At 50.7% G+C, this 24,923-nt stretch overlaps 2 protein-coding genes across 28 annotated transcripts; one reads left to right on the forward strand and one right to left on the reverse strand.

Annotated features, from left to right (window-relative positions):
* Nucleotides 1–1,148: 1,148 nt before the first annotated feature.
* Nucleotides 1,149–15,332, reverse strand: Hemk1 (HemK methyltransferase family member 1). 24 transcript variants are annotated; one of them, XR_007344191.1, is made up of 15 exons: nucleotides 13,686–14,015; nucleotides 12,797–12,875; nucleotides 12,333–12,708; nucleotides 11,766–11,857; nucleotides 11,354–11,447; nucleotides 6,874–7,083; nucleotides 6,674–6,697; nucleotides 6,515–6,579; nucleotides 6,188–6,237; nucleotides 5,221–5,329; nucleotides 4,253–4,348; nucleotides 3,978–4,091; nucleotides 3,723–3,874; nucleotides 2,831–2,894; nucleotides 1,149–1,512 (listed from the first exon to the last, which is right to left on the reverse strand). XR_007344191.1 is itself a non-coding variant. In XM_048794581.1 (14 exons), the coding sequence occupies exons 4-14, from the start codon at nucleotides 12,561–12,563 to the stop codon at nucleotides 3,838–3,840; spliced, it is 1,122 nt and encodes a 373-aa protein (XP_048650538.1). In that variant the 5' UTR covers nucleotides 12,564–12,708; nucleotides 12,797–12,872; nucleotides 14,022–14,143; nucleotides 15,232–15,332; the 3' UTR covers nucleotides 3,467–3,837. The 24 variants fall into 24 exon arrangements, 22 of the variants coding, with proteins under 22 accessions (XP_048650538.1, XP_048650534.1, XP_048650532.1 ...); XR_007344189.1 differs by having other exon boundaries at nucleotides 1,149–2,894; XM_048794581.1 differs by lacking the exons at nucleotides 1,149–1,512; nucleotides 2,831–2,894; nucleotides 13,686–14,015 and adding exons at nucleotides 14,022–14,143; nucleotides 15,232–15,332 and having other exon boundaries at nucleotides 3,467–3,874; nucleotides 12,797–12,872.
* A 94-nt stretch (nucleotides 15,333–15,426) lies between these two features.
* On the forward strand, nucleotides 15,427–24,553 carry CUNH3orf18 (chromosome unknown C3orf18 homolog). 4 transcript variants are annotated; one of them, XM_048794594.1, is made up of 5 exons: nucleotides 15,427–15,650; nucleotides 17,103–17,459; nucleotides 20,841–20,866; nucleotides 21,284–21,431; nucleotides 22,683–24,553. In XM_048794594.1, the coding sequence occupies exons 2-5, from the start codon at nucleotides 17,208–17,210 to the stop codon at nucleotides 22,761–22,763; spliced, it is 507 nt and encodes a 168-aa protein (XP_048650551.1). In that variant the 5' UTR covers nucleotides 15,427–15,650; nucleotides 17,103–17,207; the 3' UTR covers nucleotides 22,764–24,553. The 4 variants fall into 4 exon arrangements, with proteins under 4 accessions (XP_048650551.1, XP_048650553.1, XP_048650552.1 ...); XM_048794596.1 differs by having other exon boundaries at nucleotides 15,429–15,650; nucleotides 17,103–17,423; XM_048794595.1 differs by having other exon boundaries at nucleotides 15,429–15,650; nucleotides 17,249–17,483.
* The last annotated feature ends 370 nt before the right edge of the window (nucleotides 24,554–24,923 follow it).

Consider the following 24,923-nt stretch of genomic DNA (forward strand, 5'->3'; position numbering starts at 1 on the left):
CTCAGGCAGGAAGCCAGGCCCTCACGGCTTCCTCTCTGCTGACTGAAATTCATGAGAGTTGCCATCAGGTCAGATGTGGGCCAAATGAGAAGTTCTAGCCCTATCCTAGAAAATGTGGGCACTGTGGACATTTAATGAACTTGAGTATGCCAGACTCACAGGGGGCCCCAGGGAGATAAGCAAGACAGGCAGGTTTCCAAATGTATGGGACAGAATGTCATTGGCACCAGCAAAGATATAGGTTAGGGGCAGGTGGGGAGAACACAGAGGTCAGGGCAGGTGTCCCAAAGGAGGCAGCATTTGTGTTGGAGCTTGGAGGGTGAGTGGTGAGCAACAGCACTCCGATGGAAGCACTGACAGGACAAAGGGAAGGTGTGTTTAGAGGGTGGAGGGTAATACAAGAAGGCCGAAGTCCAGGGCAGCAGAAAAAATAATCTAAAGGCAGATGGGAAAAGAAAAGGTATGCAGGTCTGTAGAAGTTAAATGGGTTCCCACCTTAAGCCAGCAGTTCTCAAACCTGTCAAGAGTCAAACCCTTTGTTCACTTACTCAGCACTAATGGGGCCAGGAAGGGATTCCCAGGGCCTTTCCCACAGCCATCCTCCCTGACCTCTTCAGACCTGGATTCTGCACAGACACCATCCCTACCTAGGTCATAGGGAGTCAGCCAAGGATTTAGGACAGAGATTGGGAGCAAGTGATGGACCAGGGTTCAAATGGGAGTCAGGGGGTAGGAAAGGGTATATTTCTTGCAGTTAGGGGTTTGGTGGCACATTTCAATAAAGCAGCACATTTCAATAAGCTCCATGAAGAAAACCAAGGATGGCTTAGGGAAGCACCAAACTGTGAGACAAGACCGCAGTTGTCAGAGGAACAAGTGGAATTCTTTCTCAGAGTACCTTGAAGAAGGACTCCTATACCTGCTACCCAGGTTCTGGGCTCATGTTTAAGGAGGCTGGGTGAGCAATAGGGACATCCCTCAAGACCTCAGGAGCTTGCAGAGCCTGGACTGTACCATCCGCTCCACATGTTCTGGCCTCAAGGTCTTGACATGTACCAGAAAACATGGCTAAAGTCTCTGGCTCTAGCCTCAGGACTAAGGGCGGGGTGCCTTACCAAGAACTCAAGAGGACGTGGCCTGTGGCAGGGCATGGNTGGGGATGGGGGACAGGGCTGGTGAGCCTGGTTTGCCCTAAGTGAAGCCACTAGCTGCCCTGGCCTAGGCCTTAGGACACTCTGGCCCTGGTGAGGAGGGGCTAAAGGGAGATGTAGGCTGCCAGCCTCTCAGTGGTTCCATCTCCAGAGGGCAGAGAGAAGTTATGAATACAGGACTGAAATCCCTGATGTCCCTCCTTTCCAGACTGTCTTGGTAACCACTCTGATCCAGTTTCAAATCGACATTTGCCTACCAGAAGTTTCCTATTACTGTCTATGCCTGCCTTACATCAGTGCTGAGCATGTGATGCAGGAGGGCATTCCGGTCTGTTCTCTTGTTTGCAGACGATCAAAACACCTGCAAGAAAAATGTAGTTCATGGGCCCCCTCACAAATATCCTATAAAATAAAGCACTCTGGTCCCATATTGCTGGGCCTGGAAGCCAAGGCTGAAAAGGTGAAGTCATCTGCCCAAGGTCTCATCCTGGTGAGGGGCAGACTACAGAATGTGAATCCAGGCTGATAGATCTTCCACATCACAGCTCCACATCCAGGACCCAATCAAGTTGTGGGTACAGGCTTAAGGCACTGCTTTGCCAATTCACTTGGCTTAGACCTTTTTCCCAGTGGAGTCAAGCCCCATATTTTTCTAGGAAGGAAGTTGTCCCCAGGGTGGTTCCTGCTCCAATGACCCCAGCTGCCCCTTCACTGTCATTCTCCATCATTACACTCTCTTGGGTGCCATACCTACATGTTTGCCAAGGCCCTTCCTTAGTCATGGGCCTGAGGACAGCAGGGTGAGACTGTCAAGGAGGCCAGCATTGGTAGAGGTGTATCCCAAGCTGGAGGAACAAGGGTGTACCAGACAGCTAGGAGGTTATGGCGGCTGCCCTGAAATGCTTCTGAAGAGCCAAAGAGCACAGACAGTGGAAAGAAAGGGAAAGAGAAAAAAAAAAGCGGGGGGGGGGGACACTTTGGAAGGCATGGGGGCTCGCTCAGGAAATAAGGAGCCTTGCCCTCCCAGGTTCCTTATATAGCAGCTATGTGGAAAAGTTCAAGGTTGGGACAGAACACCAGGGCTCTGGGACCTGCAGCATGGCCTCTACAAGGTGAACTTCCCCTCCCCTCACCTCACCATAGCATTGGGTATCATCCAGGCCTGGTATGACTCCAGGAATATAGACTACCTTAAGGCTGGAACCTAAGTTCTTGTTTCCACTTGGCTACCTCCTATGATATCATCTGGATAGTGGGCATGAAAGCTCTACTTGGCTGACCAAGAGTAAAGTGAGGCTTCTGCTTTGCATTGCCCTTGGGCTTAGAAGAGCCAGATTCACAGAGGAAAGAAGCCTGCATTGGTAAATGCAAGACCCAGTCCTAGAATTCAGCACTACTGACTCCAACAGAAGATACTGCCCACCAGACCACCTGCCTCTGGCTAAAGCACTTCAGGTCAGGCCCATGAAAGTACCAGGGCATGGGGGAGAGGTCTGGCAGAATGAGCCTGCTGGGTCTCCTTGGTACTCACTCTGATACAGTTTCAAATCGACATTTGCCAACCAGAAGTTTCCTATTACTGTTGACAGGAGTGCTGGTCTTTGGTCCTCCTGGTTGCCATGAATCTACCAGACTAGCTTAAGGAAGGAGCTGGGTGGAGGCCATAACTTGGTACGTACTGTCTTAGCTTCTCATTCTTCCAGCCCCATCCAGAGAAACTTGGAAAGGATATTCAGCTAAAAGCTATGGAAATAAAAATAAACAAAAACCCTGATCACCTTCACTGGCTCAAACCTTCAGTTAAATGAATGTTGGTGTGTGACCCAGAATTGAGTGTCAAAGACCCCTAGCCCCATCCCTTCCAGGGAGTAAGCAGGCAACCCTCAGTTGAAGTTCTGATGAGGTTCCTATGCTCAGAGGCTAGGCCCAGTTAGAAAAGTATGTGTGCATGCACTCAGGGCAGTGGAGGACTAAGTCCATCTGAGGAGTGCAGGGCCCTATGGTATCCAAGGTTAAGAGTGTGTGCCTCTATGCTTCCTCATACTATGTCCCACCCACCCACCAGGCAAGGGACTGATAGCCAGCCTTGTTGGGACAGGAGGAAGCTCTCATCCCTATCACTACCTGGGGTTAAGAAGACAGGGCCCCGGGGCTGGGGATGTGGCTCAAGTGGTAGCGTGATCGCCTGGCATGCATGCGGCCTGGGTTCAATCCTCAGCACCACATACAAACAAAGATGTTGTGTCTGCCAAAAAAAAATTAAAAAAAAAAAAAAAAGAGGACAGGGCCCCATAAATCACAACAAAAACACTGGGTCACCATTTGTCAGTCTCAATACTTTACTTCCCAATATCTCCACAGCAATTCCACTAACAGAAACACAGAGCAACCTGCCCTTGACCACTCTGATTTGATGGAGCTAATTCGGAACTAGGGTCTGCCCAGCTTCTGAGCCAAATCAGATGTCCCTGCCCTTAGCTGTTCAGGAAGCACATCCTCATCCTTGTTTCCAAGTTTTCTAGAAACGTAAAACATGGGGAATCACAGAACAATGGGAAATGCTACAAGCACCTGGGTTTCTGGAAAGCACCATTCATCTCCCTCTTAGCAGCATTCCAAGAAGAAATGGTCAGCCAGGCATTCAGTCAGGCTGGGGCCCTAGCCAAGCATCCACATGATAGACACACTATGGCCCAGACCTCTGGACATGCAGGAACCGGGGCCTGAGGAGACAGTGGCAAGAAACTGGTTACTGCCTGCGCTCTAGGGAACAAATGCACAGAGGGTGGAAATAGTGCACTTGGGGAAATGAGGGGTAGAGCTTACCTCCCACAGAAGTCCCTACGTACAGCCACAAGATTGAGGCACAGGTCAGGATGACTCTGAAGCCAGTTGCTGACGAGCTCTGGGTGCCTCGGTTCTACTTCCAAAAAGATGCTTCTACATGAAAGGGAAATACATTGGTTCAACTGGGATTTTCAGTTTGGGGTTGTCTGGGCTGAGAGAGGTGGGGGAAGAATGACTTCCAGGGCATGCCCAGCACACATTGGGAGTGGAAGAGGCTACTGTGGATAGACCTAGAACACCTATCCCATCCGTACCCAGAGTCCTTCAGGAATTGGGGTGCCAGGGTCAGGATATGGGTAATGATGTCCATGCCTTCTTCCCCACCATCCAGGGCCACTGGGTCTTCATAGCTAGATGGGAAAACAGTGGCAAGTGAAACCCTGGTGGGGGAGTGTGTCTGAAAAATGATAAGGAAATAGGAAGGGCCTCCACAAAAAGGCCCAGTGGCACTTACATTCTGGGCTGAGAGGCAAGTGTGAAGACCTAGAGAAAGTGGTACTCAAAGGGATGGCAGCTTTTACTTCCCTACTCCTGTGGGCAGCAGTCCCAACAAGCAATGCCAGGCATCCTTGCTGAATTCCACTGATAGACAGGCCCCAAGGTGTGCGGGTCTCCCTACCACAGGGCTATTCCTGCTCCTAGTGGGAAGGTCTAGGGCTATCCTTAACCACCCTTGAGAGCCTAGAAAGGAGGAGCGAGCAACCCAACCCCTATTGTCATTGACCCACCTAGGAGGTCCTTGGCTACCCCTGGTTCTCAGCTCATGCAAAAATAGGATGGCTTGGTACAAAGCCTGAAGGAGGGTTTTAGACCCAGCCTTCCCACTAAGCCCACAGAGGCCCTTAGACAAGGCATCTTCCCTCTCTGGGCCTCATTCTTCTGTAAAATGACATAGACATCTACTGAGAACCTTCTATGAGCCCTCACTGTGTCCAGTGCTTTAGAGTTGTCACTGAGTCCTCCCCATGGCCCTGCAAACCATAGTCACTACCCCTGCATAAGTAGGAAACTGAGGCTAAGGGAAGTTAAAGTGCACCCAGGAGTCAAGTGGGAAGGTGGAAGTTGAAGCAAGGTGTGCCTGTGGGCTGTAAATGTACCTCTCAAAACCACTGCTCCTTTCAGCTCTCACCTTACCCCTATAGATGGTGTGGTCATCCGGGGAGGACCAATTCTACTAGGCTTTCTCAGGGCTTGCCCTCTCATTCCACCCACTCCCCAGCACCTTCGGATCTCTGGGGCCAGCTGCTCCATGTCGTGGTGGAAGATATAGGGAGGGTTGCTGACAATCAGGTCCATGGGGCCCCAGGGCAAAAGGTGTGTCCAGCTCCCCACTATGGTCAAAGAAGGAAACATACAACATGAACTTTCCACTGACAGATAAAGGTATTAACTCTACCTGCCACCATGTGCCTCTTTCCAAGCCATATTTTCCTCTAGACCTGATAAGCTAGATTTGCTGATTTGGGTCCAGAGTCCCTAAAGAGCAGCTCAGTCAGGAATGGACATGCTGACATGAAGCTTTTCACTCAGGATGTCCTACCTCTTTCTCCTTCCTGCCAAAACCTTATTAACCAAGATTCATTTCAAGTGCCACCTCTCTGATTACCTAGGCAAAGCAAAAGCCTCTGTCTTCTGCAGCCCTACTGGTCTTGCCACACTGCCTTACAGCCAATATGGTCTGAAAGTACCTAGAGAGTCAGCAACTTCTGATGGCTCTGTTTCTTTGACCCACCCTTTGACAGCTACTATACCAAGTGTATGACGCTCCACATGAGGCTCAGAGACTCCATGGTAATGCAATGGAACCAGAATTGGAATTGGAAACCCGAGGACACTATGTAAAAGCTGAGGCTGTGCTATACAGTGCTGGGCCACTTCTTCCCAGGCCAGAGGTGGGGAGGGCACTTACATATTTTGGCCCTAAAGGCTTTTGTTTGATCTTACTTATTGCTTGTCAACAAGTAAGCCCTAGTTCAAATCATTAGTTATGGGGGAGGAAGAAGGTCCTCTCATGGGTCAGGTCAATTACTGAGAAAATAGCAACTTGGATATCCTCAGCAAGGACTGGTCTGTAATGGCCAGGGTATATGTGACTGTTGGGTAACCCTCCCCCAATAGAGTGCCTCATCCACCCAGAATCCCCTGTATTCAGGATCCCCACTCCAAGGAAGATGGGTGGGAGAGAGTACCTGAGGTCACATCAAAGGGGATGATCTGAATCCTGTCCTGCAACCGAAGCCTGAAGAGATGGGAAGGTGGGGTGAGTACAGGTGGCAGATCCCAACCCTTGGCTACAAGGATCAGAAGGGATAGTGAACCTTTCATGAACCAGCAAATATTCAGTGTTCAGCATCCATTCACACCCTGTGGGACCCATGCCAGGCCACCCGTATTGCATCTCCTTCCTTGGGAGCAGACATCAGACTTCAGTGGGTTGATATTTGAATAAGAGTCAAGTTCATGCCCCAAAATCCAACTCCCCTATGCTGACCCTCTGGCTGTCCCAGCCTACTTACCTCTGAGCATTCTCATAGGTCAGATTGATGGCAGCTTCCTCTTTATCCACAGCAATGACTTGGCTCTGCCCCAAGAACAAATGATGGGAGACAGAGTGTTGGGAGATGCCAGGTCCAATCACCAGCATCCCCCACCAGAAGAGAAGGGAAATACTTAACAGCTTTTTCCTCTCTGGCCAGGATCTACCCAAACAGATGGGGATGAGAGTTAGAGGCTGTGACCATGCTGGGCTGGAAACAATCCTATCCTTTCCCTCACGTGCTTCTAGCAAAGAGATGTGGGAAGGACCAAAGGGAGGGACAGTGCGTATCACTCCCAGTCTGACCAGAGTAAGGCAAGGGATGTAGAGAGGGCTTACCTGAGGGAGTTGGCTCAGTAGGCTGAGGGAGATGGCTCCTGATCCACAGCCCACCTCCAGAATGAGGGGACCACCTTGGGCTTCTACCACATTGGGCCTCTGGGCCACCTCCTCCAGTACCCATTCAACAAGTTCCTGTGAGGCAGAGGGGCCTGGATCAGCGTTGGTGCCAACCTGCCAACTTGGCAAAGACACCCAAGCAGTTAGTGCCTGTGTGAATATAGAAAGAGGACTGAGCAAAGTCAGATTGAACTTTATGTCAGCTGGGGGCATGGGTAGGTCACCCAGCATCTTCATGCCTCAGGTCAGTTACTGAGACAATAGCAACTTGGCTATCCTCAGCAAGGACTGGTCTGTAATGGCCAGGGTGTATGTGACTGTTGGGTAACCCTCCCCCATCTGTAAAATTCAGCATAGTAGAGGATAACCCTCTTCATGGGACTGTGGTAAGGATTAAACCGAGTCATGTTCATGAAACATTGATCCCGCACACACAGGAAGTGCACAATAAACCTCAGCAAAGCACTTTCCAGACATCCTCCCATTTTGTGATCACAGAAATGCAAAGATCCATGCCTGATGCCTCCTGGCCACTCCCTCTGTGCCTGGCCCTGCTCCCAAAGCTTTCCCTGTATTAATCTGTTAGATCCTCACAACTGGCCCACAAGGAAACTGAAGCCCAAGGGTCAAGACTTCTCCTGGAGCACAGCCTGTGGCTCATAGCAATCAAGATCAAGAGGCAGAGGATGCAGCTCAGTGGTAGAGCATTTGCCTAACATGCAAAATGCCCTGGGTTCAAGTACAAGCAAGCAAGTAAGAAAGAAAGGGAAAGAAAGAGAAAGAGAATCAGGGGCTGGGGTGTCCCCAGCTTCTGGGAGGCCCCTAGGGAGGCTCTACACCAAAGATCAAAAGGAAATTCCCTCTGTAGAGTAAGGACATATCTGAAGGGAGTTGTGGTATACAAAGAGCGTGGGATAAAGGGTATGTGTGTGGGAGGAGGTGACTGACTTTACTGTACCCACCTTAGCAGTAGGAGGACACTTTAAGATATAATCACTTATGAAAAAAGAAGGTTTCAAGTCTCAACTCACCATCTGCTGCCTGAAGAGACAGTGTATGCGAGCTGACATAGGATGGGGCAAGAGGTAGACAGCCGTTGCTGTCCTATGGCTGAAACATTTCCAATCAACAGTGGGGGTCCTGCATAGCCAGGCATAGAGCAAAGAAAGGACAGTGTAGCTCCTACTCAAAGGCACCCCTTTAAATGTGGGCAGAAGAGCCCACAAGAGACTTAGGACTCCTGGGATTTCAGCTCCCAGGCAAGACTGGCTCAGGAAACTGGAGGAAAGAGAGAAGGGACAAGCATGTGGGTGCTTCTTTCTTTAGAAGAGAAGCCAAATTTCTCCAGAAAGCTTTCTCAGCTCCTAGCCAGGTTCTTTCCACCCTAACTTTCCCCATCCTCATCTAAGGTCAAGAATGGGGTTTGTGTCTTTCACCAGACTCCATGATGGGAAGACCTGGAGTTTGATCCATACTGGCAGGGCTTGGCCTGCAGTGGTGTCCCCTGGCTGCTTTCCAAGTGCTAGATAAGCTTTCCTTGGCCTGGGGAAGCCACCCTCCAAGTCTTATACCCCCAGGTCCTCCTAAACCCCCAATGTGATCATTTAGGTCCAAAGGAACGAAAAGCTCCAGATCACTCATTAGCCTTATAAGTTGGTCATGCTGAGTCCCAAAAAGTATCTCATCCTTCCTGGATGAGATACTTTTTAATTTTTTTATTTTTGCTACTGAGATACCTCAGTAGCAAAACTTATCCATTCCAAAAATAACAAGTTTAAAGTAGGCAGAAGTTGGCAGTGGGTCCAGCCATCCCTGTTCTGAGTTCCTTCTGTAATTAAAAAAAAAAAAAAAAAAAAAAGCCATTGCCTACAGCTTAGAGAGCTCAGCTCCAACGGGAAGTTTTCCATTCACTGGTCCTGTGCTAGGCATGGCTAGGGACCACTGCAGTGCTCTTAGCAAGCTGAGTACATAGGCTTCAACTGGTATAGAGTGTGCAGTCCAGGGCTGTGGTTGAGAGACTGTGGTGAGGCCACATGCTGAAAGGCTGGCAGGGTGATGGAGATTTGTGAGGGGCCTGAGCCTCTTTTGGTTTGCTGACCACAGACAGCCCACTGTGGCTGATGGATGACCCCTCATCTAGCCACACTGACCAGCTATCTATAAGACCCACAACCTCAGACACCTATGTGAACGGGGTAGGGTGCAAGGCTGACAGACTGGCCACTAGTGGCCTGTTGCTCTCCTTTCCACTCTAGACCACAGAAACCTCATTTTGGTTATAGGGCCATCTGGAGGGGCACAGAGAGAAGCCAAATGTCCAAGGAACCAGCAGGAAATCTAGAAACTTCTTCTTCCCCAAAAGTATAGACCTTCTTTGGGGGAGGCTGAAAGATGAGCTGGTCACAGCCCTAGGATATCTCCTCCAGGTGAACACGGGAAGAATTCAAGAATATGGTGAGATAGAGGGATAGAGACATACAGGAAGGAGGCAAGAAGCAGGCTGTTGTTGACTCTGCCTGGAACCACTGCATTCACATGCGTAGGTTGGCCTAAGAATTTGGCAGGACCTGAGGACCCTCCATTAGGATCATATCTCTAGTGGGAGAGCCCCAGGAAGGAGGCATTGCCCCCCAAAACCAATCATAGAAAAAGCACTGAGCCTCCCACACCCCAAACTGCCTCACCACATCAGGCAAGGCCAGATGGCTCATACCCCAGCCTTGGGTTTCCTACTGTACATACTGCCACATGGGAAACTCAGCTACCTTATCGCCCCCAGGGAAAACCCAACTCATTAGGCCACAAGGCACTTGCAATCTTGCTTTTCAGACTTCATCATCCATCATCAGAAACCACCCTTCAATGGATGGAAAGAATACAGACACCATGATCCCTCCCCTGCACCCATTTTCCCCATGCCCTGCCACAGGCCACGTCCTCTTGAGTTCTTGGTAAGGCACCCCGCCCCAGTGTGGCTTCACATGGGGCAAACCTGGTGAATTCTCAGAAATGTCTACAACGAGACGAGGACCTGGCCTTCCAACCACAGCATCTCTCTTCTTCCCCACCTCTTGTAGTAAAGCTGTGCTCCTGGTCCACACTCAACCAAGAAAGGGGGACCAAATAGAAGCTAGAAGTTCACACTCAACACTCAAATTCCAGAACTGTGGCTGGTGTCAGGTCAATTCTGAGGGGACTCAAAGGTTACCATGATAGATACACTCCCATTCTCTGACCCTTGGCAGCTTCAGGGGATGGCAAGTAACCTCCTAGCCAGAAGCTACACGTCTGGGGAAGCCAAAAGCCTGCAGGTGATAGGCTACATCCTGCTCCAGGTCTCTGCAACCCACCTTGGGTCATGCCAATCCTAGATGGAATACACCTATGTAAAGAGTCAAGAAGTCTTAGAACTATCCCCATACCCCCCTCCTTTAAAAGCCATATGACTCCATCAAGGCCTCAGATTTCCTACTGCCTCTTCCCTGACACTGGGAAGTAAGGCAAGGATCCTGTCTCCAAACCATATGATGTGGAGGTGAGGGATAAAGCTTTCTTTGACTGGGAGACAGAGGCTTCGAGAGTGGGGAGGCGGGAGGGTTTACTCTGGGACTCTATCTAGGGCAAGTGAAAGGGTCCTGACCTTTCCCAGGAATGTTTGTGACTAGATACTTTTATAGAAACAACCTTATAAGAATTTGGTATCCTCTGGCTTGCCCACTAGGCCCCACCCAGGCCTGTTCCACCCTGTATCTACTCTCTCAGACTACCTGCTCTGCCATTCACAAAGTAACAGAGATGTCCAAGAAGGATCACAGAAACCATCTCTCCCAGGATCAGAGTACCTTCCCAAGGGACAGCTTGTCTGTAGCACACATTCCCAGTTTGAGTAATTTGAAGAATGGATATAGGTGATTACCTATCAAGGCAGTGGACCCGAGAGGTCCTCCAAGCCACAGATCCACTGGTCAGAAGGCCCAATCTTATTATCTGTGCCCAGAGGGGGCAGAGACCTTCCTATGAGCATCCAGCTAGAACCCTCTCTACCTCCCCCATGCCACCTAGGAAACTGCTAGAGGGCATTTGATTCCCATGGGTTAGGTGTCCATGGGCCCATAAGATAGCTCCTACAGAAACAGGCAAGCACTTGAACAGCACTACTTGGAGCACTCTGGGATGCAGCCAGCTCTGGGACCTGGGGTGATGGCTTGGAATGTCAAGAGTCAAGGGGATCAACAGGAGTCCTCTATCTTCTTGGTTTGGCCAACACAGCCAGCAAGGAGACCCATGTCTAGAAGAGCACTGCCCCTGAGAATGGCTGTCATGGGACACCAGCACCCCCTGGAGGACATCTTGGGCAAGACAAATACTATGAACCCTAGTCATCCCTATTCTATCCTGTCCTGGAAGGACACTCACTCACCTCTGTTTCTGGCCGAGGAATGAATACTGGGGGCAACATCTTCAGACTAAGCCCCCGAAAGTCCCACTCCCCAAGGATGTACTGCACAGGTACCCTACAGAGGGGGAAATTAGGTGGTCAGCACCAGAGCCAAGACAAATAGGACCATGTTTGTGTTGAAGAATAAATATCACTTGTAGTCAAAGCTGTCAGGCAGAGCCATAACCCAGTGCCCTGGGATACCTAGCCTAGACCTGTCCTCTCTTCCTTCTTCCTATTTACTACATGGCTCCCTCTTGCTACTTCATCATCCCAATACCTGCCTAGTTCTTTGATGCTTTCTTCTTCCCTAACCACGAACTTGGTGGGGCTAGGGGAGGCTGGACCCTTGCTACCCATATAGAGTCCTCAGGTCTCACCCTTGGGCACCCACCTCTGCAATCGGCGGCTACACAGAACCTGGATACACTGCAGTTGCTGAGGAGTCAGGGGCTGTGTCCAAAGTACTGGCTTCAGGCTCTGAAACTGTACTAACAGAGAATGTGAGTAGCTGGCTTTCCTGATCTAGGGGCCCAAATCCAGGTTATGTGGACAACGCCTGTGTGTCCAGTGCTGGTCACCTTAGTCACCCCCAAATTACTAGTGCCAGGTGCATGTTTTAACAGTTTGTTGGATAAATAAATAAGTATCTGCCTAAGACATTTATTCAGAAAAATCCCATCAGGAACTTGGGTTGTAGCTCAGTGGTAGAGCTACAACCCAAGTTCATGTGAGGCACTGGGTTTGATCCTCAGCACCATATAAACATAAACAAATAAAATAAATGAATGAATAAATAAATAAAATATAGGTACTGTATTCATCTACAATGAAAGCAAATTGAAAAGAAAAATCCCATCAGCTTTAGCTAAATCTCATGGTAAAGAAAAAAGCCCAATGTCTCTTCCATAGAGCCCTCCTTCATCCCTCTTCCTGCCCTCCTAACAATACTGTACTTAACTGTTTTGGCTCCGAGGACATGGGCCACGATGTACTCACTGGATTCTCTGGCTTCTGGAATGCCTCTCTTTTCAAAGACCCTTGTCCAGTGGCTGACCAACCCTGTGGGACTCAACAGCCCAGCCAGAGGTGGGTGGGACTGCCAGGAGCTGAATGCCAAGCCTCGGATGCCTCCCCTCCTTCTCCCAGGGCCAGAAAGGAGGGCCCATAGCATTTGGGCCCAAAGCTTCATGGCTTAGGGAAAAGCTGCCTGGAGTGCTCCCAGTTTCCAAGTCTTCCTTGAAATGTCAGGTGAGGTAGGTGCTAGGAGAGGGAAGTAGAGAAGTCACTGACTTTGGCTCCCCAAAATGGTTCTGGTCCTCAGATGTGGGTACCACCTTAGGGGGAAAAGACAGGAGAATCAAAAGTTGCCTGAAAAGGGGCATGCTCTTACTCTGCCTGAACTTCATTTTGACTCTTACCTACCTATTAGACTCTTCTTGTCTTAGACAGTTGTTCTCTTCACATTTTCAGGTGAAGTGGGCTGAACCAGTAGCTGTCCCTGCTAATAAATAGGCTAGTGGTGGGTCACAACATGGGTTTGGAGGTAGGACAGATCTGTGTCTTCTCCTAGCATGTGTGACCTTGGGCAAGTCATTATTTCTGATTTTCAGTTTCCTCATCCATAAAATGGGAGAAATAACCCCACAGTGAGAAGTGCATTCGTCCATGAATGTCAAGAACCTGCACCAGCTTATCACACAGCAAGGGCTCCATGTTACAAGCTTTAACTAATGTTATAAGTGGGAGACTGCCTGGTTTAGGAGATTTGCTTCTGACATTTGGCACTTCCTGTCATTGAGCCGAAAGTTTCCCTCTAATTTAACCCATAATCCCAGATGTTAGCATAAATGGCCAGCTAAAAAAACTGAAAAGTTTATATTTAAATGTTCACAAACAAGTTTAACTGAGGGCTTAAATCAGCGGTCCCTTTACTTTCAGACAGGCTAAGGTCCAAACTTGCTTTTACCGAGCACCTTCTAATTGCTACATCCTCAAAGATAAGCAGGATCCAGGAAGGGAAGCAACCTTCCCAACGTCACCCAGCTAGGAACTGTCCCGAGCAGGACATGAATCCGGGTCTGCCGCACTAGAGGCAACTCTCCACCTGTGCGCTGCCCTTGGAGTAACCAAAGATTTAAGTATGGGGCACAGCCTGCTTCCCAACTCCGCATGGGCATTATCAATGACCCCGAAAAGGCCGCCTCTCTACAAGTCTGCTTCTCCATCTGCACTAAGTCGGGTGGAGCTGGTCAGGTCTCAAGGGTGTTGCAATCCAGGCGCACACACCATGGTCCCCACCTATAGTGCACACCTGCCAGAGGGGCTGTTCCACCCACTCGGGGCTGCTCGCCTACCCACCCACCGGCCTGGGGAAAACCACTCGGTATCGGTTTCCGGACGTGCGTAGCCTTCAGTGTGTTCCTTCGGATACCCAGCTTCCGGGTCCGCGCAGGCAAAAAAAGGCTCGGGCAGACTTTGTCATTCAGCTTCAGCGTTCCTAACGTCTCTGAGTTCCTCCGCATCCTGTGAACTCCACGCCCAAGGCTCCATGGGCGGGAAAGTCCGGGGACGTGTGTGGGGTGCACCCTAGCGGCCCAGACTGGCAGGTATTCCTTAAGGTCACGGCAAGGATGTGGATCCAGCCTACCGTGAAAGACTGGAGCAGGCGTTTAGGGACCTGGCTGGCGAGGAGCAGGCCGGAGCGGGTCGTCACCAACTAACTGAGGTTCCAGCGCGGGCCCGATGTCAAGGGGCGTGGTCTCACATACTCTGTGGGCGGAGACAAGGTGTGGTTCACTGTGTATTCAGTGTGGAATAGTGGGTTCCAGTATTCCCAACGGATCCCAATTTGGGGGAGAGGAACCCAGTATTCCGGACCTGGCTGAGGGTGATGACCCGGGGCGAGATTCAGTAGTGACCGGACCCCAGGGTCACTCCTGACCTTCTCTCTCGCTAATAGGATTTGGAGCAGGGAGCTGAAAAAGCAGAACTCCAGAGAACTGGGTTCGAATTCTAATTCTATTAGCAACTCGTCATGAAGCTTGGGGCAGACGCCTAGACCTCTCTGGATCTCAGTTGCTCTTTCTATAAAATTCATGGCAGTGTCTCACGAAATACACCTCCTACCAGAATATACTAATTAGATCACTATTAACACTCTACTATTAAACACGTGGCTCCCCAGGAGCCACAGGCATCTGCGTTTGTACCTAGCTACCCCGTGATCCCCATAAACTCCTTTTAAAAATATATATATATTTTTTGGTTGTTGATATAGACCTTTTTATTATTTATATGTGGGGCTGAGGATCGAACCCAGTGCCTCACACATGCTAGGTAAGCGCTCTGCCACTGAGCCACAGCTTCAGCCTCCCCCCCCCCCCAAACTCCTTTGAAAGCTATTGCACTGGAGGATGTCTAAGGGCTTCTTGCAGTGACCATGCTGTAGATTTCAGGTATTGTGAGATATAGGTAGACTAGTCTGCGTTGGGGTACCCAATAAATACCACCCAGATAAAAATTCCACCCGCCGGTGGTTGGAGTCATTTAACCAGAGTCCTCACTCGAGAGCCCCGGTCTGAGTAGGAAGCCGAGACACAGGGAGGGGAGGCAGCTTGCTCAAGGTCACACGGCAAAGGGTCCTGTTAGAGTTAACTCAAGCCCAAAGAACTCCAACTCCAGTGCTCTCTCTAAGCCTCCTCCGTATGTCTGCGTTTTGGGCCCCGAGTGTGTCCCGGTGAAGGTGGAGCTGCCCAGGAGCCCGAGTTGTGGCCCAGGAAAGGCCTGGTCACCCGTGGTCCCCTGCCGGATGTCGGTGTAGGCCACCAGAGTGAGGGGTGGTCTCAGAGAATTGCTACCTGGCTCCGGGCTCCCGGCTCCCGCTTTAGGGAGGAGTCACATCGGAGAGACAGGCGAGCAGGCCAATGCTGGACGGGCTCTAGGCCTGGCAGCCAATCAAAGTCCGGGGGCGCGGAGAGGGCCGGAAGGCTAGGCACTGAAGCTTCGCTGATCCCCTGAGGCTGCTTGGCCTGGCCCCACCCCCGCCCTGGGTCCCGGCCCTGCCCACCCCAGCCTAGACTGACAGAGCTGGTGCTTGCAGCTGCCCACCGTGCAAGATACCCGGCCTGGCCCGCAGCTCTGAGCGTGCAGGGAGCGCCGACCTCGGGTCGAACTGTCGCCCCCACGCAGGGCCTAGATGTTCCCCTCGCCCGGTCTCCCGCCCGCCGCCACCACCCCTATCCTCTCTGACTGAGCTCGGCGCCGCGGAGAGGATTAAGTAAGTGCTGAGGTCTCTCATTCTGTGCAAGAATGGAGAAATCACTGGGTTGCGGAGGCGGGCATGGGAATTGAGGCAGGGAGGTCTGAGGGACCTAGTGGAGAATGGCATGAGGGTTCCCAGAGGTCACGGCGCAGACCCCTTTCACTCCGTTTTTTCTCCTTCCCCTTTGGACCCCAAGGCAAGCCCAGAAAGTGGTCAGCAGGGCATCTTCTCTCCTCTGGATGGGAGGAGAGCCCCAGAGCAAGTTAAGGGTCTAGCCCAAGGTCATGTCTAGGGTCAGTGGCAGAGCTAAGAATAGACTCCTTACCTAGCATAACTGGAGAGAGAGGGCAGAGGGAGATGAGTCTACCCCACTCATGTCCCTCTGCCAGCCTTGTCCTTTCCTAAGGGTGCAGCATGGATGTGGGTACACACACTCACGCACATGCACGCACACACACAAATGTACCCATAAGCACAACAGGGATGCAGTCATGAGCTAGGAATCCCTCCTCTAGATCTGCAGAGTGGCTGGGACCCCTTCCCACACTGTCTTTCTGGGCTGGGAAAATCTCTGCTCCCAGAGGAGGAGGGAAGGCACAAGGGAGACGCTTCAAAGTGGGAGCTCCATCCCTACTTCTGAAGATAATCTCCCCTTGCCTTCCTCCTTTGTTCCCACCAGCACCCAGTTCCCCTATGAGGGAAGGGGGGGGGCATCCAAGGACCCTAAAGCCTGCAGAAAAACCATGCCTCTATTTCCCGTCTCCTGGTCTCCCCACATTTGCCCCCACCCCCCACTTCAGGCACACAGCCTGGACCATACCGCTCACTGAATCCAGTAGCTTCTGTGCCTCCCTGCCTCCTGACTGGGTTAGAACAAAAGAAAAGGTAGAATCTCTACTGGGTGCTCACTGTAAACATGGCTTGTGCTGAACTAAGTCTTTTCTAGGGACTTGTTCATTCTGATATTTCAGTAACCCTGCAATACTGTGGGGATATTAGGCTTAGGAAAACTGAGGCACAGAGGTAGAGTGACTTGTCTGGGGTTATCCAATAAATGGCTGAGCCTAGACAGGATTCAAGGACAGGCCTATATGACTCCTAGGTAAGTTTTTTCCTCCAGGGAAGAAAAAAAGCTACAGAGAGATATGAGGGGCAGGGAGTGAAGAGGTGGGGGTGGGAGGAATGAGGGGCAATGGATGTTATTGCATAGGGGAGGGAGCTTTTCTTTCAAATCTCCCTGATATCTTTCCTATCTCCCAGGCATGATTGCTATGATCATTGTACCCACAGACTTCATTTTCATGTTTCTAAATCTACATGGGAACCATAGGTATATAAAGCATGTGTCTTTGTGTCCCTGAACTGCCCTCAAATCTTTATTTTCCCAGTGTCTTCAGAACCTAGAGGCACTTCATCTCACTGCCACACCCCTGTCCTTAGCCTCATGTGTTTATTCTTCCTTTCCAGCACCCACGGAAGAAGGGGGCTTCCTTTATCAAGGAGGTGGCTATTCAGGTGGCCACCACGGGTGTTGGGAGCCATAGGCTGGGGTACTACTGATGTCAGAAGTGAATGGGCAGGTTGACTGACCACAGGCAGTCTCTCAACATCAGCATGAACTCCAGGATCCTGTCTGCTCGGGGCTGGCTCAATAGCCACCCACCTACCACTGAACCTGACCTAGAGCCGGCCACTGATGGGCCCACTTCTGAGACCACCACCCTCAGCCCAGAAGCCACAAGCTTCAATGACACCAGAATCCCTGATGTGGCTGATGGCACGGCTGGCGTGGGTACCATGCTTCTGTCCTTTGGGATCATCACGGTGATTGGCTTGACTGTGGCCATGGTGAGAGCTGGGGCAGGCTGGGGCTGGCCCAGAAGGCCCTCCATTGGGGGAAGGCAGTCAGTATTTAGAATAGAAAATCTAATCAGAAGTCAATTTTCCATTAATGTGGGGCTGGGGTTGTGGCTCAGTGGTAGAGCACTTGCCTAGCATGTATGAGGCACTGGGTTCAATTCTCAGTACCACATATAAATAAATAAAATAATGGTCCATTGAATAAACTAAAAAAATTTTTTTAAAAATTCCATTAATGATAATGCAATCCTTATTTCCCCCTCCCCACAAGATTTGTCCACTGGGGCTAGAGACCAAGAGACAATTCTTCTGATTGGAAGACCCAGAAAATACTCTGGAAAATACATATTTTGAGATACTCCATGAAGGCCACACAGGATTTGGGGAGGGAGAAGTTCCATATGGAGGGTCCTAAGAATCAGAATTTGGAGGCAAGGAGGTTCTATGAGCAGTAAGCTGGGCAATGGGGCAAATTGTTATATGGGTTTCAGCAGGGGTAAAGACCAGAAGGTGGCTGGGATTGTGGGCTGTAAAGTTGGGGGGAATGCTCTGGGCTTGTCACATTCTTGGTAGTATGTTTATTCATTCATTCACTTGGCAATTATTTACTGGATAATTGCCCTGGACCAGACAGACCTTTGGGACCTAACAGAGTCTGGGGAGACAAGATTCTGCCCTGTGGTTCTTATGAGAAATTAATTTAAAACCAAGAGTTTTAGCTGGGCATGGTAGTGCATGTCGGTAATTCCAGCAACTTTGAAAGCTGAGTCTGGAAGAATATAAGTTCAAGACCAATCCCAGCAACTTAACAAGATCCTCAGCAACTTAGCAAGACTCTGTCTCAAAATAAAAATAAAAAGGGCTGGGAATATTTAGTGGTAAAATACCCTTGGGTTCAATCCCCAGTCAAAAACCAAACAAGCAAACCCAAGGGTTTTCACCTAAGCTGGGTGGTCAGGGACATCTGGGGAAGCAACATTAGAGCTGAGACTCAAGGTAGGAACCTGGCTTATGTCATGAGAAGGGGCAGAGTTGAGTAGCTATCAGAATGGGGGTAATCTGCAAGAGGGCTATAAATGACCCCCAAAAGTGATACCCAGACCCTCAGAATGTCACTAAGGGAACACTGGCAATTATTCAAGGCAAATCCATGGAAGTGGAGATCACCAGAGGTCCCCCCAAAGGGCCTGGCAATGGTAGTACTCTGCCCATTGCTCCTTCCAGGCTATGATGGCTGGCCTTAGGTTCAGGAGCTTGTTGCTCTAACAAACAAAGGTAGGATGGTCCGTCCATGGCCTGGCAGGAGCTGCTATTAAACCAGGGTCACCATATGGGCCCTGCAGGCTCCGGACTGCTGCCAGGGAACAACGCTGGCCAGTAAGCGTGGCCAGGATGCAGCTCATGAACAGCAAGGCCAGGGCTGAGAGGTCTCCTGGGTGAGAGTGAGGCAGAATGCCAGTGTTTCCCCTTGGCACCCCCAGGATGGTTTTGAAGATCTAAGCACCCTAACCTCAGGGGCAAAATGGCCTAGAATCTGCGCTTATTACTCTTGGCAAAATATTTTGTTCTAGGAACTTGCTGGTCTGAGGCCTAGGGTGGATAGTCTTCCTACCAAAGGAGGGGAGGTAGGAAGCTTGTGGGACAAAAGCTGTGGAAGGCAGAAAACAGCTCCTGGACACAGGGCACAAGAGGGCTAGAGGTTTCCCTGAGTGCTGCTTGCTTTCCCCTCATGCCAGCACTGAACCGGACCATGGTTACAACAAGGAGCAAGTCAGTGTCTGGCTTGTGCTTCACACAGGAGTGTGAAAAAGTGCTTGGTGTGGGCAACACTTCGGAAACGCTTCCCAAAGGAAGCAGTTGGACAGTGAGAGGTGGGAACATTTGGAAGTGGAGGTGGGAAGGCAGTGGATATCACCAGTTGTGGGCAGAGAGACCAACAGGGTAAAGGTGTGGAGATTGAATGGAAGTTCTGGCCAATCCTGTGGATCCTTCTAAATCAAAGGTCACAGGTGAGGGAGAAATATTGGAGCAAGGACCTTGAGGCAAGGGGGCATCGAGTTCTACAGCTGGAGCTACTTCCTCAGGGTGGGCCTCAGAGATCCTATTGCATCTTCCCACGGGAGATCAAGGGGCATCCAACCCGGTATGAACCTATGGAAGGGACTGGGGATTAAGGGACACTCTAGTTTCTTTCTAGGCCTTTGGAGTCCTATAGGAGGAGCTTTGGGTCAGTCTGGGAAACAAACCAGATTCAATTTGTGAATGGGCTACAAAGAATATGGGAGCCACAGAGGATTTGGGACAGACTCTAGGGATGTGGCTTTCCTAAAGATAGAAGCAGTCGTGAAACTGCCAGTTTGGGGAAGAGCAGGTGGCAGGGGTCCCCAGAGTCCCTGCCCAGGGTGGTTTCCCAATCTCACCCCTTTGTCTCTCTCTTCAGTGCTTGGTACAGGGTTTCCTGCTCCAGCATGGGATGTTCTATATGTTTTCTGACTACCTAACACTTTGCCTTCATGTCTGCACCTAGGGGACAGAACCTGGAACTTTCTCATGTTCCTTCAGTGACAGAGTTCTGAAGGGTTAGCCTGGGCTGACATCTAGAGCTCAGCCCTCTTCTCTGACCCCTGTCCACTGAGAGACGTGAGTCTCCCATGGAACCCAGTCCAGAACCTTACCTAGGACCACACTTTTCTACACTCTGGCCATTGCCTATCCACTGTTCTTTTTGCCTATATGTGGTTATGGAGAATATGTTGGAGTCTTCCCCTCCCTCCTTGTCCCTGAGGTGTCATAAGCAGACACTGAATGGCTGGGGCTGCAGTCAATATTGATAGACCTGGACCCCACCACCAGTGTGACTGTAGTTTTCCCAGGCTGGGTTTCTAAGGGCAGGCCTAGTCTCTACCTGTCAGCATCAAAAAAACATTAAAGGGAGGCATGATCCAGACATCATGGCACACTCCTGTAATCCCAGCATCTCAGGAGGCTGAGGCAGGAGGATTGCAAGTTCAAAGCCAGCCTCAGCAATGGTGAGGCGCTAAACAACTCAATGAGACCCTGTCTCTAAATAAAATACCCTGTCTCTAAAAAAAAAAAAAAATAGGGCTGGGGATGTGGCTCAGTGGTTGAGTGCCCCTGAGTTCAATCCCTGGTACCAAAAAAATTAAAAAAAAAAAAAAAAAAAAAGAGGCATGAATGTAGGTGTCCATGTCACTGGGATGGGGACATTGAGGACATGGGGATCCACACCACCCTTTAGCTTCCACATGTCCCCCATCCCGAGGGCCTTCTGGGTCAGTCAGGGCTTACTTTCCTCACCATCTGACACTGCCCCTTCCCTTACAGGTTTTGTACATCAGGAAGAAGAAGAGGTAATTCCCCAACTGCCACCTAAAGTTCCAGCCTATGGGCAATGCTGGGCTGAGCTCCAGGGGGCATGGGGGGGAAAAGAGAAAGAATAACCCACCAAGAGGGACCCTCTCCCTGATCAGAGAGTCAGGGCCTCTTCTCAGGGAGGGTTGAGGGCCTCCATCAAGATCTCACATACAGGGCAGGAAAATAAAGATTCTATATTCATATATAACCCTGGAAGAGAGGGAGAAAGAGGGGATTATCTCTACCCAACTGCCTGGCTACTCTTGCCCTGCTTTCCCTGGCCTACAAGGGAAATCTTTGGCCCCTAAACATGGTTGTGTGCTGTGGCTCAGCTGGCCAAGAGGCAGAACCTAAAGGGCTGGCAGGAGGGCAAGGGCCTGCCCAGCCCCCAGCACCCCTGCCCCCACCCCCAGGCTGGAGAAGCTGCGCCACCAACTCATGCCCATGTACAACTTCGACCCCACGGAGGAGCAAGATGAACTGGAGCAGGAGCTGTTGGAACATGGACGGGATGCGGCCTCCGTGCAGGCCGCCGCCTCCCTGCAGGCCATGCAGGGCAAGGTGGGCACTGACACCCAGCCTGCAACTGTCCATGCCTCCTCTACCCCACCCTCCATCCTTTACATACTGCTTGCCAGCACCTGCCAGGTATCAGGCAGCAGCTATTTGATATATGGGTCTTGCCAGGTTTATTCAGAAACTGATAGAATTTTTCCATGCCATTCACAAACTTACGGCACAAGGCCAAGACAGGGACAGCCCTGGGATCCAGCCTGGCTCTCCCCTAATAGCCTGTTGATCTTGGAAACCCCAGTGGCATCTCTGAGCCTACTTTCCTCATCTGCAAATGAAAAATTCTAATTCTTGTCCTATGCATCTCCACATACTAGCTGGAAAAGTGGGAAAGGACTAATGGCAGGGATTATTGAGGACTGGGACCTTGACTTCCTTTGCTTCCTGAGGGCTCATGGTCCTGAGCAGATTATAGATGGGGTCAGACTGTTAGGCAGTGCCAGTTTCAAACAGGCTGTTGGATTTCTAGTCACTGACAGACCACAGGTCAATAGAGATTCCAGCCAAACTCATCTTCAATATCCAAAGGGATGGATAACTGTAGTCATCCTATTAGAGCCACTGGGCTGCCTTACCACTTGCTACCATTCCTCAAAATCTCCAAGGGCCAGAGCACCAGAGCTGGGCCCATCCCTAATCCATCTGTCCTCTTTGAATCTTCCTGGATTTAAGGAAGAGTCCAGGCTGAGTCTGGAGACCACTTGGTTTTACTTCCAGTTCTGTCACCTGAGTCAAGTAAGACCCTGGCTCAAAATTTAAAAAAAGGTTAGGGATGTAGCTCAGTGATAGAGCATTCCTGGGTCCAATCACTGGTACTGCAAAAAAAAAAAAAAAAAAAAAAAAAAATCACATAGAATCATGGTCTACCCAGCCCTGGAGACCACTGACCATTTGACAATTGTTTCTTGTGCACCTTCCTTGTACCTGACCCTGTTCTGGGAGTGAGAAGGGGTGGGGCAGATGTGAGGTCTCCCCTGCTGGGAGAAGGTGATGCATGCATAATTCATCCTGCACAGGAGTCCACTGTAAGTGCTGCCAAGCTGAAAGGAAAGCTGGGATGGCTATGGGGGGTGGGGAGGAGGCAGTCATCTGAGCCAGGTCGAATTTCTAGGCTGAATTTGCAGGGGAGGACATTCCAGGCAGGAGGCAGAGCACTAGGAAGTGAGGGTGGCAGTGACTGGGCCAGATAGTACATGGCCTTGGTCAAGGTCTCTGATACCCCTGCCTGTCTTTCTGCAGAGTGCTCTCCCCTCCCAGGGCCCACTGCAGAGGCCTAGCCGACTGGTGTTTACCGACGTAGCCAATGCCATCCATGCGTGAGTGGCCCACAACAGGTCTGGACCTCTGAAAGAGACACCTGCCACAGTGCCCACAGAGCTGCCCACTCCTTGATTGTCAAGACCTATTCTCAGGACCTGCCCTGACAAGACAGGAAGGGGGCTGGGCCATGCCCCAGCTATTCTGTAAACCCACCTGCTGACTCTCCAGCCTTGAAGAGAGGCCCTGGCCAGCTTAGCCATCTGGCCACTGATCTCTCCTGACTTGACGGACCTGGCACAGAGGGTATCCTTTATGCCAGGAAGGTCAAGAGCCATTGCTGGCTTAATTGTCTGCTGGTCACAACCCCTCTCATCAAGGTCTGCTTCTCTAATATGGAGGAAATTGGGGGAGATACTCTGGGAGAGGAAGAGGGAAAGGAGAGGTGGTTCCTCTCTGTTGGGGAGAAATCTGTATTTTAAAATTTGGAGCCTCCTCTGGAGTGAAAAGAAGCAACCACCAACTTCACTGGGACAGGGTGGGGCATTACCTGTTTTAGTCCCAGAGAGGCCCACAGATGAAGGTGAATCTGCCCAGTGGACAAGATGCCAGGAGAAGGGCTGTTCATACCCAGGCTCCATCCATATTGCAGAGGGTCTGTGAGGTCTCCCAGCTTCCTATCCCTAGTAGCCACCTGCTTTTGGGCCCAAGTAATGGTGGAGGCTGAGAGAGAAGTAACTGCGGGTATGGATGTGGAGGGATGCTGACCCCAGACCTGCTGAAAGTCTTCATGCATGTGCATAAGTGGACCTACATGCAGATGTGTGCAGGGCACAATACAGACCCTCTTTGTTGGCTCTACCCTGTAAGTCAACCTCCCCCTATGGTACGTAGTGGAGCACTGGAGTAGGCCACCTACTCTGGTCTTCAGTAATCGGGGACTCAGGGGAAGATGGAAGCAAAGCTGGTTTCCACTCTCCACTGCACTTCTTCAATGGGCTCTAAAAGCCATGCTTACCTGCTTCTGGAAATGGCTCCCTGTCTTTATCAGGGATGGTATTCAGGGAGAGGCTCTTGGTCTGAGGGCAGTGGGGATAGGCTATAGGCTAGTGGAAGCAGTTCTAACTGCCTGAAAAGGAATGCCCTGTGGGAAACTGGAGCTTCCTCTAAGGTGGAGGAAGGCAACCACTCACATGGGACAGGGTAAAACGGCACCTGTTATAGGCCCTGAGAGACCCAGATATAGAGCTGAAACTGCCTAGTAAGCAAGATGCCAGGAGAAGGGCTGCTCATACCCAGGGTCCATGCACATTACAGAGGGCCCATGGGATCTCCCAGACTCCTCCTAAGAAACCTAGTCCATCCTTTAATTTTCTCTCCTACTCCCATCCATGGGAAGGGCCCCTTGGTGTTCATGGAGTAGAAAAGAGGGTCTTTGCACTTGTCCTCCCCCTTAATTTTGAAAGTTCAGGATGATGCCAGAGACATCTGGGCAAGAGAAAAACCCCAGGGGCTGGGCAGTTTTTCTACACTGGGCACCCATACACACATGAGCACGCACAGAGGCACGTCCCTATGTCCAGCCTCACCATCATCACTCTCCTCTGCTGGTTGGAGGAGACACAGGGGTGGCACATATGGATCTTCCATTGGACAAATGCCACATGTCAGGAAGTGAGGGCCTAGGAGGCCCCGTGGGGAAGGTTCTGGATTTATTCCCTCTTTTAGATGCTATAAATACATTAGCACTTGAACGACTGGAAGGCTGTGGGTAATTTAGGATGCACAAAGCTGTAATTTAACTCACAGCATCTCTATGTGTGAGAGCATTAAAGGTGTAATTAAGATGTTTACATGAAGAGCGTGAAGCCTGTGACATTTGGGGTGTGAAACCCCAGGAGGGGACAGGGTGGGTGAGGGGCTGTGGGAGGTCTGGGATAGTCACTTGGATCCCAGCTATGAGTTGGCAGTCCAGTTGCTCTGGCCCTAAGTCAAGGCTGTTCTGGGGCCTTGCGTCTCAACTGTGGAATGGAGTCACAATGCCACTCCCTGGGGTGGAGAGGCTATATGGACAGGATCTTATGGGACCAGGGGAGGAAGGGGACCTGCTGGTGGAGGGGGATGGCACCTTAGAACCTACAGGAATCCTGGCTTGGTGATGGACACAGGACCTCTATCTCTGTAGTGACAAAGGGCACTTCCTTATCTCTTGTGCCCTCACAG

This window comes from Marmota marmota, unplaced genomic scaffold (genome assembly GCF_001458135.2).
Source record: "Marmota marmota marmota unplaced genomic scaffold, marMar, whole genome shotgun sequence".
NCBI classification, from domain to species: Eukaryota; Metazoa; Chordata; class Mammalia; order Rodentia; family Sciuridae; genus Marmota; species Marmota marmota.